We start from the raw sequence: 16,318 nt of genomic DNA, 5'->3' as shown, positions 1-16,318 counted from the left end.
TTAAACTCTGGAATAAAATGTCATATAAATCCATAAGTATTGTATCAGTATTTTAAACTGTTCTTTTAATGACTTTCTGAAAATAACGTAGCATAAAGGTGCAAATTTTGCTTGTAAATTACTTTCACAGCAACATCAACATTTAACAGCATTGTACAAAGTAAATAACACCATATTTAAAGTAAGCACATCAAAGAGTGCAAGTGTTGTGCAAAGAAACAGAACAGTTAAGAACATTTATGCAACTGTGCACATACTCTGCATAGAGTATTACTCGCTGAGTATGTTACCTAGTGCATCCAATGCATCAGAGAGTCCATTTAGTCTGTGTGCGTTAACACTAAATTCATCAGCGCGACACTTTGGGCAAATGGCAGAAGTTTTCTGCCACTCCTCAATGCAGATCCTGCAACCAATAAGGCTCTGGCAGCACGATGAGACCATGGGATCAGCCATGACGCCTGCAAATCCAGTTCAGAAAACATTTTTATACAGTAATAATGGTTTTAATTACATTTTTGTGATATGGATGTCAGTTCTCTTTAAGTCAAATCAAACTTAGCTGCACTGATATCAGTACAAAGTCAACAGAGGCTTGTCTATGGTAACAGCATTTTATTTACTCTATGTACATCTGTGACTGTTTAGATTAGCTCATCCTTCTTAAAAAAACCTGTCAGCCACTGCTAAATAAGACATTGTAAAGTTTAATTTTTTTAAACTCCTTGTGTCATTATACTCTATGGCTGTGACCAAAATGGATCTCTATTTACGTTTTAGGGCACTGTTTAGTATGTATGCCCTTTTTCTCTGCATGTCCAAATTTTAAAGTAATTGTAATGTGATTTTGAGGGCACGATTAACTCACACAATGAATCAGGTTTATAGTAAATATTACAGCAGCTAAATGTGTCCCAAAATGCAATACATTAATAAGCAACCCAACAGTGAAAGGAATGGAGCGTATGGTGAGACTCCGATTGTTATACTGGCATCCCAGTAAAACTTTCAAATCCGGCACAATGCAAAGAAAACCACCCAGAAACTAAACGGGCAATGTTCTGCACATGAGCAATATTACAGAATTTATTCCAACATGGCCTTAAAATAACATTATTTTATCTTATGTACAAACCAGAATAAAAAAAGGACATTTATTAAAGGGCAAATTATTTAATCTGCATGTCTGGATTATTTGTGTGCTCAATGCACTTTGATATAACACATGAACCTATGCAAACTGCAGAATTAACTCTGTCTCTGCCAGGTCAGCTATCTAGAACACAGATGCATCAAATTTCCCCACAAGGCACAGCAGTGTCTTGGCAATTGGCAGTTTTGTCCACCTGTCAAAGTGCTTTCCCTCCCACCAGCCAATTTTAAACACAACCCATCCAATCTGGCAACATCACAAGCCATTGGAAGCTGTGAATTTCACACATTTTCCCATGTAGTTCATTATGTTTCTAAACAACGTAACGTAGCTGTCATACATAACCTGCTGAACAGCACAGTGCTTTTACTAACTTTAATTCAGAATTCAGTGTTTGTGTGTACACAGTTCAGCCATTAACGTGTGCTGTGATCAGTACCTTTATGATGAGGTAGTGTGCAAATTTACTCGTATTTTCACAGCTGTTTAGTAAACTAAATAGTCTCTCTCTACACAGTCCAATACTAATGAGAGAGTAGGGAGCCATTTCAGTCACAGCCTATGTGTAAATCAACAAAAGCCTCAATCGGCTAGAACAAAAGTCCCTGTAGTTACTGAATAATATGCTTTAGTATATATTAGGCTTTGGGGTTTAGGGGTTAAAATTTTGAGTTACAAGCAATACAGGTTTGTAAAGGAAAAAAAATTACTTCTGCAGATGACACAGGCAAAGCCATCTCTAACTGCTGCTGCTTGGGCCTCTGTCAGACACACGTCTGTTCTCCGGTTGGAATTTGCCAACTCTTGCAGTTCCTTTATTGTACTGGAGACTCCTTTAAGACCCTGAGCTGCAAGCACTACCTCCTCTATTTGATCGAAAATGTAATCAAGGCTAGTATCTTCTCGTCGACTGAAAAACAAGCAAAATACACAACCAAATTATCAAATTACCATTTCGAATCCAGACATTTTTATGCACACTATTACCTGCTGTTACTTCCACTGATCTAAGAAATCTAATGTGCTATTTTTGATTAGCACATTAATCAAAATCTAAGTCCATAAATAAATGTTATCTTTGCAACTCTTACTATCATCCAAAGCATTCACATTCATGGCATAACACCTACAATGAAACAAAGGTTGTGAATAGGTCAAGGAAATGTTATGTATTAGAATCTCTTGTCTTTGGCTGTGACCGAAATGGCTCCCTACTCCCCCAGTAGTACTGTGCTATATAGGGAGAGACAGTCCAGTTTACTAGGTAATGTAGAAAATATGAGTGAATTTAGACACTGCACCATTCGCGTATACACAAATGAATGGCTGAACCGTATAGAAACCCAAACACAATAACTAAAATTAGTAAAAGAACTGAGCTATAAATGGAGGAAATATAGAGATTGGTAATCCAGGTCCAGCAAGTAAAAATCCATGCTGCAGCTGAGCTATACACAGAGCCAGCCAGGCCGTTGGAACAAAATCCTGGGATAGATTTTATTTTCTGTATTACCCACCTCTATAAATATGTGAAATTTACCTTGTGGCTTCCAATGTGGACAATTTGGGCATGTTCATGCCATATTGGTTGAGCTTGTGTTTGACAACGACTTGGAGAAACACACTTTGTTCCAACACCTTGTTGTGTGGGAAATTTGACTAATCCATGTTCTAGATAGATGACCTGGCAGAGACATAGTTAATGCTGCTGTTTGCATAAGTTCATGTGTCATATCACAAATAGCACCTTTTTTATAATTCTGGTCAGTACATACTTAAGATAAAATAATGTTATTTTAAGGTCATGTTGGAATAAATCCTGTAATATTGCTGGTGTGCAAAACATCTGCTGTTTTGTTTCTGGGCAGTTTTCTTTGCATTCTGGAAGATTTTAAACAGGTTTTACCTGAACGCCAATGTAACAATTTGGCAACCCTGGTGGCTTTATGTCTGATCTGTTTGCTCTTCTGTTTGCTGCTGAGAAGTGAGGCTGCATTTTGGGACAAGCTTAGCTGATGTAGTATGCTACATTATTTACTATAAATCATGATGCATTGTGGGAGTGTCCTCAAAATCACTTTACGATTCGGACATGGCCAAGAAAATGGCCAACATACTCAACAGTGCCCTAAACCGTAAATAAGGATCCATTTTGGTCACAGCCACTGAGTCTTTACCTAGAACAATATACATATAGATATTAATATTCTTTAGTTAAAAGATACTATTGTACCTCAGTCTTCTCTTTTTACTTGCTTGTAACTGCAGTAAGTCTTCTTCCTTCACAGCAAATACTTTCCTTGCATTTTGCTTCCAAAATGCTGATCCTGTATTGAAAATAGTCAAATATTGCTGAAAATAGTCACATATTGCTGACTATTGAAATCTATATTTATTTGCTGAATTTAATATATTGGAAGAAATAAAAAATAGCCTTTCTGAAGTGTAAAATGGTTATGGCAAATTAATACTATGTTTAATTTACTTCCAATATGTTAGTCTGTTAAAAAGCAGTAATTTTGCTGTATACAGGGTCTCTGTATAAAATATGTTTCTATATTGTCACTTACAATGTTAAGAAAACATACTGTATTGTGTTTGAGCACAATCCATGTAGTCTGAGGTAATCAAACAAACCAGGAATATTCAAATTTTGTTACGGAGTTTCATGTTTTTCCAGCTCAATACATCTATTTCAATTCATCTGTTAATTGGCAAGTTAACTAGGTGTTGGACACTAAACTGTGCTGGACACAGCCCTCCAAGACAAGATTTGAAGATCACTGCTAAAAACAACATGTTCCACTATACCTCTGGTTCCTTCGGAATCTAGGATTTTGTTTCCTTGACCATCTGTAAGGACGAATGAGTCATCTTGTTCAAGGGCATCAGTGACCTTACTGGTGATACCCAAAACAGAGGCTTCAAATTCAGAAAAACGCACAGTTAGCGTCCTGCTTGTCTCCAACTTGCCATCCACAAGCTCACCAATGAAGATGTTCCTGAATATTGAAATGGAAAACTTTAAAACTCATTTAACATTATGTAGTCTTTACAGAGTTGGTGCATTCAGGTAAGTTATGCAGATATAGCCTGTGTGTGTGACATGCCATACCATACCCATAGCTACATCAAAATCACATTATTCTACAGAAACACACTACCAGTCAAAGGGTTTTAGAACACCTAAATGATTCCAGTTTTAATTGATGTTTAAGCACATGTGCAAGGGTCCAAATTAAGTTCTGGTGAATTACTTGAAGTAGTTCAAAGGAAAGCAGTAAACTGCCAGAGCTGCTGATAGATTAAGTGACTTTTGGTGGGCGGGGGAACTAAATTATAACACTATAAAAAAGAAACTCAGAACATTATAACTTCTAAGCACTTTACATTAGAGAAATTACAAATACAGTCAAAGTGTAGTGAGCACAGTTTCCTACACCATAAATAGATTCCTAGAAACTGGAGAAAACTGCAGAATCCTGGTACTAGAGGCCAGACATACTCAAATCAAGAAAACAAGTATCTGAAAGATAACAGCTTGTGAGATAAGCAGCTCCCGTGACAAAAACTTGTAGCTCTGCTTAACATTGTACCAAGTCTTAGTTTTAAATGTGAAGACTCAGATCTGCAGGTTTGACAGTGGCAGTCATTGCTAAAATGGTGAAATAAAAATGCAAGCTTGCCTAGTTCATTCAGTACTGCCAGTGGACTACTGAAAAAAGTTTATTTTAATTTGACCGTGACAATTAGCATGTAATTTAACATAAGTATGTTAAGTCATGGCTGCCATAAAATTATATCAGTACATATTACAAGGGAAATATAACAAGTTCTAATGTTAGTGCGTATAAACATATGAAGAATTAAAAGTTTATTAGTATACCTTTGGAATGCTTTTGCCACGGTAGGTCTTGGACTTGCAGTTGCTCTTGTAGCAGAAGCCGCAGCAGCGCTGGGTGGGCGGTGGAAGGAAAACCGGGTAAAATTGTTCATTACTGGCACACTAGGTGATGATTCCACGCTGATACTTTCACCATGTACCTTGTAATGCCCCCTTACTGTTAGCTCCAAAGAGCTAAATTGGCCATCAGCTCCAGGAAATACAGCTACGTTGTTGTCATCAGTGATGTAGACACTGGGACCGTGTACCTTTTCAAATGAAAACAGTGAGGGAAGAAGTTTACTACACCATGTATAGACTAACCAGCTAGCTAGCTAGGTTAGTTAGCCAGCTAGTCACGTATATAAAAAAGTATGTAGGCGGCAATTCACAGAATAACATTAACTAAATATGACATTTAGCTACGGAACGTTAGACAAACACCTGAAAGATCCTGCCGATTTTTTCTGTTGTCATATCGTCTTCTTTCACTGCAACGCGTTTAGTTCCTCTGAACAAGATAAAACTCTCCATCCTCAACTCCATCCAAAGCCTACAGCAATACAGACTGTGTAGATAACACTGCAGTGAACTCCCGCGCAACAGAAACCCACCAAGAATAAACAAATCAGTAACTTCCGGGGCACACAAATGGGTCAAGTTCAAAATCAAAATCAAATTCGGCTCCTGGTCCGTTTTTTAAATTTCCAATTTTTGTTTGGATAACCAAATAAAAATACAAAATACAAGCCGTTATTCGTTTTTTGGTATTATATTCAAAAACGAAAAACGAAAAAACGAATTGGTTTTTTAATTTTCCGATTTTGATTCTCAATTGAATATCAAATGAACGAATGATACACGGATTTGAAATGGCACCTATTCGGTGAAATGGCCTTTTAATTGTTCTTACATTATTCTTAATGGTATCTACATGCAATTCAGTGTGTTGTTGAACAAAATGCAACTTATATATGCTATGTTGGCTCTGTTCCACATCACAAAGGATTAAATTAAAAATAGAAATTGATAACAAATGGGAAATGGAAAGTTTTGATTTCCAATCAATAAATTATTTTCTACCAAGAAAATGATGACTGCATTTTTTGGATATTCTATTATATTTATTGCATTCTAAAATGGTCTTAAAAAGCACTAAATTTGACTTTTAAAATGGTGCAAGAACCCTGTAATTAGATTTTATTTTTTTTTACATACAAATATGTTGCTCATTTAAGCCTTTCATGTCATTTCATGTCAGCTTTACAAGAAAAAGCATGAGATACTGTCCAATGTATGATTCAACAGAATTCTTCAATTATTAAATTAGTTGTTTCATTGAATGTTAACGATTCTTAGCAATCACTCAATATTGATCGTGTTACAACAGGTTACTGTGGAATAGAAGTATTAGTTGATGTGCTCTTATAGATGACAGTAGCAGGACTGTAAAGAAAAGCAATAAAAAAAGAATCTAGTTAAATGTCTTTGTACGAGCGGCCGTAATAATTTGTTTTATAAACGTACCGATTATACTGTGCAGTTTCATAGTAAAGGGCAGCGGCGCTGCTTCACCCTCTCGCGCGGTGATCCTGTTCCTGGCTGCAGCATCTTCTTAATTAAAGTCTTGATGTCTTATTGTTCATTACTTTCAGCTTCTCCTGACTGGGACTGCTGCCGCCTATTAATATTTACAACCTAATATCTACCACTCATTACAGACACAGGGGCTCAAATGATATGTATGATAATTAACAGAATAATAATAAATGATCAACAAGCCATGAGCCATATTTCACACATGGCTATGAATTTATTTTTCATTTTAAGAGTTTAAATGTGTTCTTTATGCAAATCAGGTCTGGACACTTTTCAATTAACTTTGAGGGACACACTGAGTACAAAATATGAACAACTTGTTAGTAATAAACCACTTTTATTAATTATGAGTCATTTCTTAACAGTACCTGAATTTATAGCTGTAGATGCGCTAAATGTATTAGTTTAATATCCAGTCAAAAAAATGTTAAATATTGATTAACAATCAGAACAATATTTACAGGTGATTTCTCTCTCTTCACTATCCCTATATTCATTAGTTTGTTTAGAGAAGTCAATGTCTGCTGGTCAGCAGGGCTCCTGTTGAATGTGCTAAACTAAAGCAGCATAAACTGCAAAAGAAATTAAAAAGAACTTAGTTTATAAGGACACAATTTAATTTTTAAATTATTAGCTCAGATTCTACTGTAACTTGATGCCACAAGAACTGCACATGACCGACCTTTAACACGAAAGTGTGGCTAAAATATGTCAGTTGTGAATTCAGTGTTGAAAAATGTTAAAACGAAGCAAAAAAAATGTATTTGACCTGAGTATTTAATGCGAACGATCAATGTCTATTATCAAAATCATTATCATGATTTTACAGTCATATAAAAAAGTTTGGGCACCCCTATTAATCTTAATCATTTTTAGTTCTAAATATATAAACAGTCATTTCAGTTTGATATATCTAATAACTGATGAACACAGTAATATTTCAGGATTGAAATTAGGTTTATTGTACTAACAGAAAATGTGCAATATGCATTAAACCAAAATGTGACCAGTGCAAAAGTATGGGCACCCTTATCATTTTATTGATTTGAATACTCCTAACTACTTTTTACTGACTTACTGAAGCACAAAATTGGTTTGGTAACCTCATTGAGCTTTGAACTTTATAGCCAGGTGTATCCAATCATGAGAAAAGGTATTTAAGGTGGCCAATTGCAAGTTGTTCTCCTATTTGAATTTCATCCAACTTTTTTTGGACTACAAGGCACACCTAAAATCCTTTAACTTTCACAAAAATCGTCAGTGCACCTTGTAATCCAGTGCGCCTTACGTGTGAATTCTACCAGTCAGGTTGTAAGGAGCAGTTAAGCTACTCTAATGAATTATAGAGTATAAGGGAGTTAGCACTGCTAACCACAGATAGTTAGCTATGCTGCTAACTGGGTATAAGTAGTGCTGCTAAATGGGGCTGCTAACTTCAGATGGCTGTGCTGCTAACCACAGATTCGTTCTGGCCCCACAATCTTGCTGGTCTGGAACCCCGACTTCGCATACGTAGTGAGTGACTCCTTAAAGCAGTGGAAACACGGACTTGTTCTTAAAAGGTTTGCAGGTTCGCAGGAACCGGCTCTGGCTCCGGCACCAGCACTTTTTTGGAGGAAAAGTCAAGGGCGTAGGAGCGGGCTTGATATTGGGGGGACACATTTGCCAATATGAACCAAAGCCCACCCTATAGTTTATATAGTTTATATTATTTTTTATCACAAATAATCATTTTTTTTTCTGTATTTTGTTTATAATTAGTTACATCAAATAAAAGGTGATTTTACAACCTAAACATGTTACTCCACATTACATTTACTAGTGTTAGAAAACAAATTCTGCATGCAGTGTCTGAATTATGTACATAGCACAAAAACTGATTAGTTATCACCTAATATTTAAAATAATATAACAGATTTGGTTATTATTATTATTATTATTATTATTATTATTATTATTATTATTATTATTATTATTATTATTATTATGTATTGTATGTCAATTCTGTTGTATATTTACATTTCCTCCACTCTTTAAAAAAAAAAAAAATTTGGGTCCTGCGCTTTTAATTTGTTTCTACTGAGAGCACTTCTTTCTAGAATGTAACTACGTTTCATAGGGATTTTTGGCAGACATTAATAGAAACGCCAGCACATGTGGTTTTACTGTTAACTACATATGAACAGAAGTCAGGTTAGATCAGTGTTTCTTAATCCTGTTCTTACATATTCTACTGCATATTAACACTGTTCTGCATATTGTACAGCTTTCTCTGTTTAAAGGCACTTAATAAAGTGGGGGTATGATGTGTCTAATTAACTGCTAGATATATATAATGATTAATTTAGGATTCGTATGAGGTTAAGAGACTTTAACAGGTAAACTCAATAAATGATTCTTTATTAGCTGATCAGTTGGATCTGGTGGAAAACACAATTTTAAGGGCAGTGATCAGGGTTAAGAAACTGCTTTAAACTACCACCATTACCCAGTGTTGTACTAAATTCTGTCTATCCCCTACATCCAGCTTCTAGCTGACTAGTTAGCTAAATGAATGTTTGTTTATTATAGCTCACAGTAAGTCCTGCAATCCTAAATTAATAAACAGTTTGAAAATGAAATAGTGATTAGCTGATCAGGTACAGGGCAAGTTGAACATTACATATATAGTTTTCTTTCTTTAACCTTGACACTCAATCTATGTAATTCCAAAGTTAAGCTAACTCACTTACACAGCTGCAGTTTATTAATCACAGCGGGTTTAATCTGTGTGCTGATTCAGAGACGTGTATTTTTAACCAGCTATCAGAAATGTATCATCACAGTTTACATGATAAGATACTATTACCTTTCTTTTAGAAAAAAAAAATCGCCGTATATCCATATCTTAAAATCAGCTGCACCTCGGTTCCGCTGCTAAATCTCACAGAGAGGGAGGGGCTTCCCCCCACCAACACACTGACACCTCCACATGCTGCAAAACCAGCAAGCTGATTGGCTGTTTCTCCTGGGAGGTGGAACTTAATTCCTGAACCAGCTCCGTGATTGGTCCGGTCTGTCTCCTCATTAATAGTACTGATGAGCTGAGCGAAACAATATAATTTTTTTGGGGGGGACAAATCCACCTGTTTCTAATATTGGGTGGGACAACTTTTAGTATACTGCACATGCCCAACATTGTAAGCCTGAATACGTTGAATTTATTTTATTAATTTGAACAATCCGCTTGCCTTACAAATGTAAAAGTAATGTGTACAGAAAACTGTTAATTTAACTGAAAATGTTATTTTGTCAGTTGTTTTGCACAATAAATCTATGTAATTGTTTTTCAGGTGACTAAAATGTATTTGTATTTATTATACTTAGTTTTGTTTTTGCCATGTAAACTAAGAGAACATTGCACTGAATTTTAAAACTACTTTTACTTTGATATGTGTCAGAAATTATGCCAGCAGCTAATAGAAAAGAAGCTGCCCATGATTTATGGCAGGATTATGCTGTCAGTGTTAAAAATATGACAAATATTTCTTGGGTCTCCCAAAGTACACTGCTAGCCTGGTTTACAAAATGTTAAAAACATTTCAAAATAATTAGGGTACAGGTCCTTAAAAAGTCTTACAATGCCTTAAATTAAAATCTGGTTAATTAAGATCTCAAATTGTCTTAAATATACTGTAAATTTGCTTTAGGTATAAACTATGCCTTTAATGCTGGTGAAAAGCACATGCTAACTTCAGCGGAACTAAGGTAAGCAGAGAGCTAGCTAACATTAGCGGCAAGCTAGCTAACATACTAACTTTAACACTAGCAAGCTAGTGAATTTTATCGAGGAGAGAACTAAGGTAAGCGGAGAGCTATATATGGTAATGGTATGGTAATGGTATATATGGTAATATACTAACATCAGTGGCAAGCTAGCTAACATACTAATGATACTCTGATGATGATACGACTGTAACTTGTACCGAGACTGAGACTGTTCAGGTCAACGGGGCTGCCAAGGAGCTGAAACCCCAAATAAATATTCTGTAAAAAATTGGCAAAACCCAAAAAGCGCTGTAGCTCCTTCACTGTGCGGGTGGAGGCCAGGAAAGAACCACTTCTACCTTTGCTGAGTCCATCTCCACACCCTCAGGGCTGATGATATAACCTAGGAATGCAATGGAGGATTGGGCAAAAGACACTTCTCTGCTTTGACATATAAACTGGTGTTTAAGGAGTCGCTGGAGGACCAGGCGCACATGCAGAACATGCTCAGATTGGTGGCAGGAGTAGATCAGGATATCATCTATAAATATGATAACAAAATGACCATGTCTCTTAACACATCATTTACCATGGCTTGAAACACAAGGTGATATAGACAGACCATATGGCATCACCAGATACTCAAAGTGGCCTGTAGTGGTGCTGAAGGCAGTCTCCCTCACGGATGCGAACCAGGTTATAGGCACTCCTTAGATCAAGTTTAGTGAAGATGTGGGCCTCATGAAGTTGCGCCAATGCAGAAGACACTAATGGCAATGGGTAAGTGTACCTCACTATAGCTGAGTTTAGCTGTCTATAGTCTATACAAGGTCTTAATCCTTCGTCTTTAATTTTTTTTTACAAAAAGAAACCAGAAGAGGCAGGAGATGTAGAAGGTCTGATGAACCCTTGTTGTAAAGCCTTCTCTATGTTTCTTCTATAGCAATGGTCTCAGGACGTGACAGGGAGTAAATCTTAGCTTTAGAAAGAGGAGAACCTGGTTTCAGATCAATGGCACAATCATAAGATCTGTGGGGAGGTAACTGAGTAGTTTTTCTTTTACTAAAGGCTTCAATTAGGTCTTGGTACTCTTTTGGAATAGCTGAAGCATGTGAAACCTCAAGACTCTCAACTGTAGTACTAGCCACAATCTGTGGGAGACAGGTCTCTATACATTTTGGAGACCAAGCTGTAATTTTAGGATTGGGCCAGGAGATGGCAGGCTTGTGCTTTTTCAGCACAGGGTAGGTTCTGTGACATAAGTAGTAGTCCCCTTCCTCACAGGGTGAGAGTCTATATAAGGGGATTTTGCATGGGTGTAAAAAAGTAAGTTTAGTTCTTTGGCAAAGTTGTCATCGATAAAGTTGCCTGCTGCTCCCGAGCTGTGGAAGAAAACAGACCCCAGGTAGTCAACTGAAATTGGGACTGTTAAAGACTTCAGAGAGAGAGAGAGAGTATGAGGAGGAAAACTTACCTACGTAAATTAGGGAAAAAAAAGAAAAAAAAATAGAAATAAAAAATATATATTTTTTAAAATATATATATTTTTATTATAAAAGCTAAGAGAATATTTACTTCTAAAATGTTTCGCACTGAATAGTGATGTTCTTCACTTTTTTGCTTTTAAAAATAAATAAATCACTCAGAATGTCCAGCGATTGCATTTCATCTAACCACAGCGCTGTAGTGATGATACAGGACGCTGTTACACATTACAAATACCTGCTTTCATGCTGAAATATGGTATGGCATATTAATAAGTGTTTAAATTAATTCTTTGTATGTATTGATATATATTGGTATGACCTTGTCTTTTGTTTTTCTCGACGCCAATTTTTGGATTATCTCTGATTGTGGATTTTTCTGTGTATGACCTGGACTGTTTCCCGTTTTTTCGATTATTGGATTATTCCTGATGCTTGCTTCCTCGTGTTTGAGCTCTGGACTGTTTTCCACTCATGGTATTATTTCTGTTCGACTACCCATTTCTCTGCCCTTCTTTTTAATAAATAACCCATAACAAATACATAATAAAATAACAAAACATAATAAAAATAAGAACAAAATCAAACAAAAAATACATGACACTTGCATGTGTGTTATGTTTGTAATTTATAGAATTCTTATTTTACAAGCCCTTTAGCTATAATGGCTTTTTGGGTCATTCTTAAAAAAATATGGCTGTCCGCCACATACACATTTCTGCCGCTCCCAACCTCAATCCTAATATGAATTGAATTAATTAAATTGAGTGCTTGGAATTTACCAGTGCAAAAGTATGGGCACCCTTATCATTTTATTGATTTGAATACTCCTACATACTTTTTACTGACTTACTGAAGCACAAAATTGGTTTGTTAACCTCATTGATCTTTGAACTTTATAGCCAGGTGTATCCAATCATGAGAAAAGGTATTTAAGGTGGCCAATTGCAAGTTGTTCTCCTATTTGAATCTCCTCTGAAGAGTGGCATCATGGTCTCATCAAAACAACTCTCAAATAATCTAAAAACAAAGATTGTTCAACATAGTTGTTCAGGGGAAGGATACAAAATGTTGTCTCAGAGATTTAACCTGTCAATTTCCACTGTGAGGAACATAGTAAGGAAATGGAAGACCACAGGGACAGTTCTTGTTAATCCCAGAAGTGGCAGGCCAAGAAAAATATCAGAAAGGCAGAGAAAAAGAATGGTGAGAACAGTCAAGGACAATCCACAGACCACCTCCAAAGAGCTGCAGCATCATCTTGCTGCAGATGATGTCACTGTGCATCGGTCAACAATACAGCGCACTTTACACAAGGAGAAGCTGTATGTGAGAGTGATGCGAAAGAAGCCATTTCTGCAAGCACGCCACAAACAGAGTCGCCTGAGGTATGCTTTTGCTTTTGCAAGGCATGTACTAATTTTTCTGCATCATGCAGTGATAGGGCATTTCTTAGCTTGGCAATATAACAGGTGTAGAAAAGCTGTTCTAGTAACATTAGATATGAATCTATAATAACTCCAAGATTTTTAGCTGCTGAACCAGGTGTGACGGAGAAGTCGACCAGATTTAGCATTAAGTTTGATCATTTATTTCTAGTGGCTTTGGGGCCTAATAAAAGAACTTTTTCACTATTTAATAGGAGGAAGTTGTGCGACATCCATGATTTTACATCTTCTACACAATCCTTGATTTTCTTTATTCTTACTCTGTCATCAGGTTTGGCTGATATGAAGAGCTGCGTGTCATCCGCATAACAATGAAAATTCACATCATGTTTTCTAATAACTTTGCCCAGTGGGAGCATATATGATGTGAACAATAACGGTCCTAATATAGAGCCTTGTGGAATTCCATATCTTACCTTAGTATAACTGGAAGACATATCATTTATCCTCACAAACTGATAACGACCGGTTAAGTATGATTTAAACCATGATAATGCAGTTCCAGTTACACCAACCATGTTCTCTAGTCTTTCTAAAAGGATAGTATGATCTATTGTATTAAAGGCTGCGCTCAGATCGAGACGTACCAGTAGGGAAACACAGCCTTGGTCGGCAGCTGGAAGTAGATCGTTTGTTATTTTAACTAAAGCTGTCTCAGTGCTATGATGAAGCCTAAATCCAGATTGAAATTTTTCATAGATCTGGTTTCTTTGCAGGTAAGAGCAAAGTTGTTGGGCTACAGCTTTTGCTAAAATCTTAGAAATAAACGGTAGGTTTGAAATAGGTCTATAGTTAGACAGTACACTAGGATCAAGATTTGGTTTCTTGATCAGAGGTTTAATTACAGCTGTTTTAAAGGCTTTGGGTACATGGCCTTGGGTGAGTGATGAGTTTACTTTTTCATGGTTCAAATCATACTTAACCGATCGCTATCAGTTTGTTATTATTTACATTAAATATGTAAATAATAACAAACTGTGCAAAGTCATTAGAAAACATAATATAAATTTCATTGTTATGCGGATGACATGCAGCTCCTCATATCAGCCAAACTTGATGACAAGGATTGTGTAAAAGATGTGAAATTGTGGATGTCGCACAACTTCCTCCTATTAAATAGTGTGAAAAACAGAAGTTCTCCTATTAGGCCCCAAAGCTACTAGAAATAAATGATCAGACTTAATGCTAAATCTGGCCGACTTCTCCGTCACACCTGGTTCAGAAGCTAAAAATCATGGCGTTATCATAGATTCAGATCTAGCATTCGATAAACACATATCTAATGTTACTAGAACAGCTTTTCTACACCTCTGTAATATTTGCAGGCTAAGAAATGCCCTATCACTGCATGACGCAGAAAAATTAGTCCATGCCTTTATTACCTCAAGGCTAGATTATTGTAATGCGCTACTGTCTGGATGTTCCTGCAGTAACTTAAAAAAACTTCAGCTAGTTCCATATGCAGAAGCTAGGGTCCTTACTAAAACGAGAAAATTTGACCATATTAGTCCAGTACTATCAGCACTGCACTGGCAGAATTCAGAGGAACTCTGAACTCAGAGGAACTCTGCAGGAGGAAGAGCTTTCTCTTATAAAACGCCTCAACTCTTGCCTTTTTTCCTTGCCTCTGCTCTCACTGGGGGTTCTGTATTCTGTATTTTCTATGTTTAATGTTTTGTCTGATTCATTGTCCTGTGATCATGTTTCTGTAAAGCTGCTTTTTGACATCACCAGTTGTAAAAAGCGCTATACAAATACATTTGATTTGATTTGATTATAAGTCACACCCAAAGATACAAAAGACTCAACCCAGAAACATTTACACTATGGGCTGTATATACACAAAGGGTGAGGAACACCTGGGGCAGGAATCAAGAGGAGGCGGGGTTACCAATACCAATAACAAAGCAAAACCATGTGCTCTAGTAGCACATGGGGTAGTAAACAAAACACAAGAACAGAGGACAAAAGCAGAAGACAGACACAGGCTACAGGTGTGACACAGTCCATAACAGTCAAAGTGTGCTCTGCTAAGTGCTAAAGATGCTTATTATAAAAAGGTTAAATAATTCTGAGATTGCAGTCAATAAAATTGGAAATTTCTGTTTAAGTTAAGATAAAGATAAAGTTAAGATAAAACACTTGTTAAAATAGATGTGTTAAGATATTTAAATGATTGTTACTTTATTTATAACACCTTGAATATTTGTAAATAATTAGTACAATTGTGAGTATGAATGTACTGTGAGCATTGATTTTTGTTAATTAAATGCACTGTTGTGCAAATTTGTACTTTCATTATGTTAAGGACCTTAGGGCAGGCCCTATTTGTGGTGCATCCCAGTTCACACTGACTGACTGAACTTCTTAAGCTCAAGCTTGTTTACTACTCAAATCAGTTTCTTCAAATTCTGTCATTGTTGTGTATTACTGAATCATACTAAACAAACTATGCTTATGTTTCATCATAGATGGAAGTTTTGCATTCCCTGTACAAGCAATGTGGTATAGACCCCAAGGGCTCGTGGATGGACTTGGTAGGAAAACTACAACATGAAATGAAGAACAGATCAAGCTATGACAATGGAGCTTTTGGTAAGCTGTTTTCTGTTACAACTCATACCAACAATTGGTTTGCAGGTCTTAATTGAGAGTACCTTTTTTTTGTAAATAATTTGTTTCTGTGATGTTGTGTGATTTCTGTAAGGTTTCCTTTAACAGGTGGATGGGCTGTGGTCACCTGTCCTTGTGCTGTGGTGTATAGCGTAAAGTTCAACATAAGGGGCCCTATTTTAACGATATATAGCGTATAGGTAATTTCGCTTTGCGCAGTTGGATTTAGGGGCGTGTCCTGTGTCTTTGGTATTGTGAGGGCCCGAAAAATACGCCTTGCGCAGCTCCAACATCAAAAGGCGTGTTTTAATTCCTTTAATTATTCATGGGTGTGTTTTGGGTGTAACGTGAAATAAACCAATCAGTGTGTCTGTAGTCATTACCTTTAAGA

General features: G+C 36.4%; 1 protein-coding gene across 1 annotated transcript; it reads right to left on the bottom strand.

The window, feature by feature from the left end:
* Positions 1-4: 4 nt before the first annotated feature.
* Positions 5-5,193, bottom strand: LOC125781114 (RING finger protein 141-like). The gene is made up of 5 exons (XM_049464215.1): positions 5,040-5,193; positions 3,965-4,155; positions 3,387-3,480; positions 1,864-2,063; positions 5-461 (listed from the first exon to the last, which is right to left on the bottom strand). The coding sequence occupies exons 1-5, from the start codon at positions 5,147-5,149 to the stop codon at positions 271-273; spliced, it is 786 nt and encodes a 261-aa protein (XP_049320172.1). The 5' UTR covers positions 5,150-5,193; the 3' UTR covers positions 5-270.
* Positions 5,194-16,318: the final 11,125 nt, after the last annotated feature.

Source organism: Astyanax mexicanus, chromosome 14, assembly GCF_023375975.1.
Source record: "Astyanax mexicanus isolate ESR-SI-001 chromosome 14, AstMex3_surface, whole genome shotgun sequence".
Taxonomy (NCBI): domain Eukaryota; kingdom Metazoa; phylum Chordata; class Actinopteri; order Characiformes; family Acestrorhamphidae; genus Astyanax; species Astyanax mexicanus.
This window is presented reverse-complemented; position numbering and strand designations above follow the sequence as displayed.

Bases quoted from the DNA above. Each gene is read 5' to 3' on its own strand.
- LOC125781114 (XM_049464215.1), bottom strand. From the start codon at position 5,149: ATGAACAATTTTACCCGGTTTTCCTTCCACCGCCCACCCAGCGCTGCT. The intron at 3,481-3,964 runs GTATAGTGGAAC...TTTTCAATACAG, and splicing joins AGATTCCGAAGGAACCAGAG to GATCAGCATTTTGGAAGCAA. The intron at 462-1,863 runs GTAATTTTTTTT...CTGGATTTGCAG, and splicing joins TGCCTGTGTCATCTGCAGAA to GCGTCATGGCTGATCCCATG.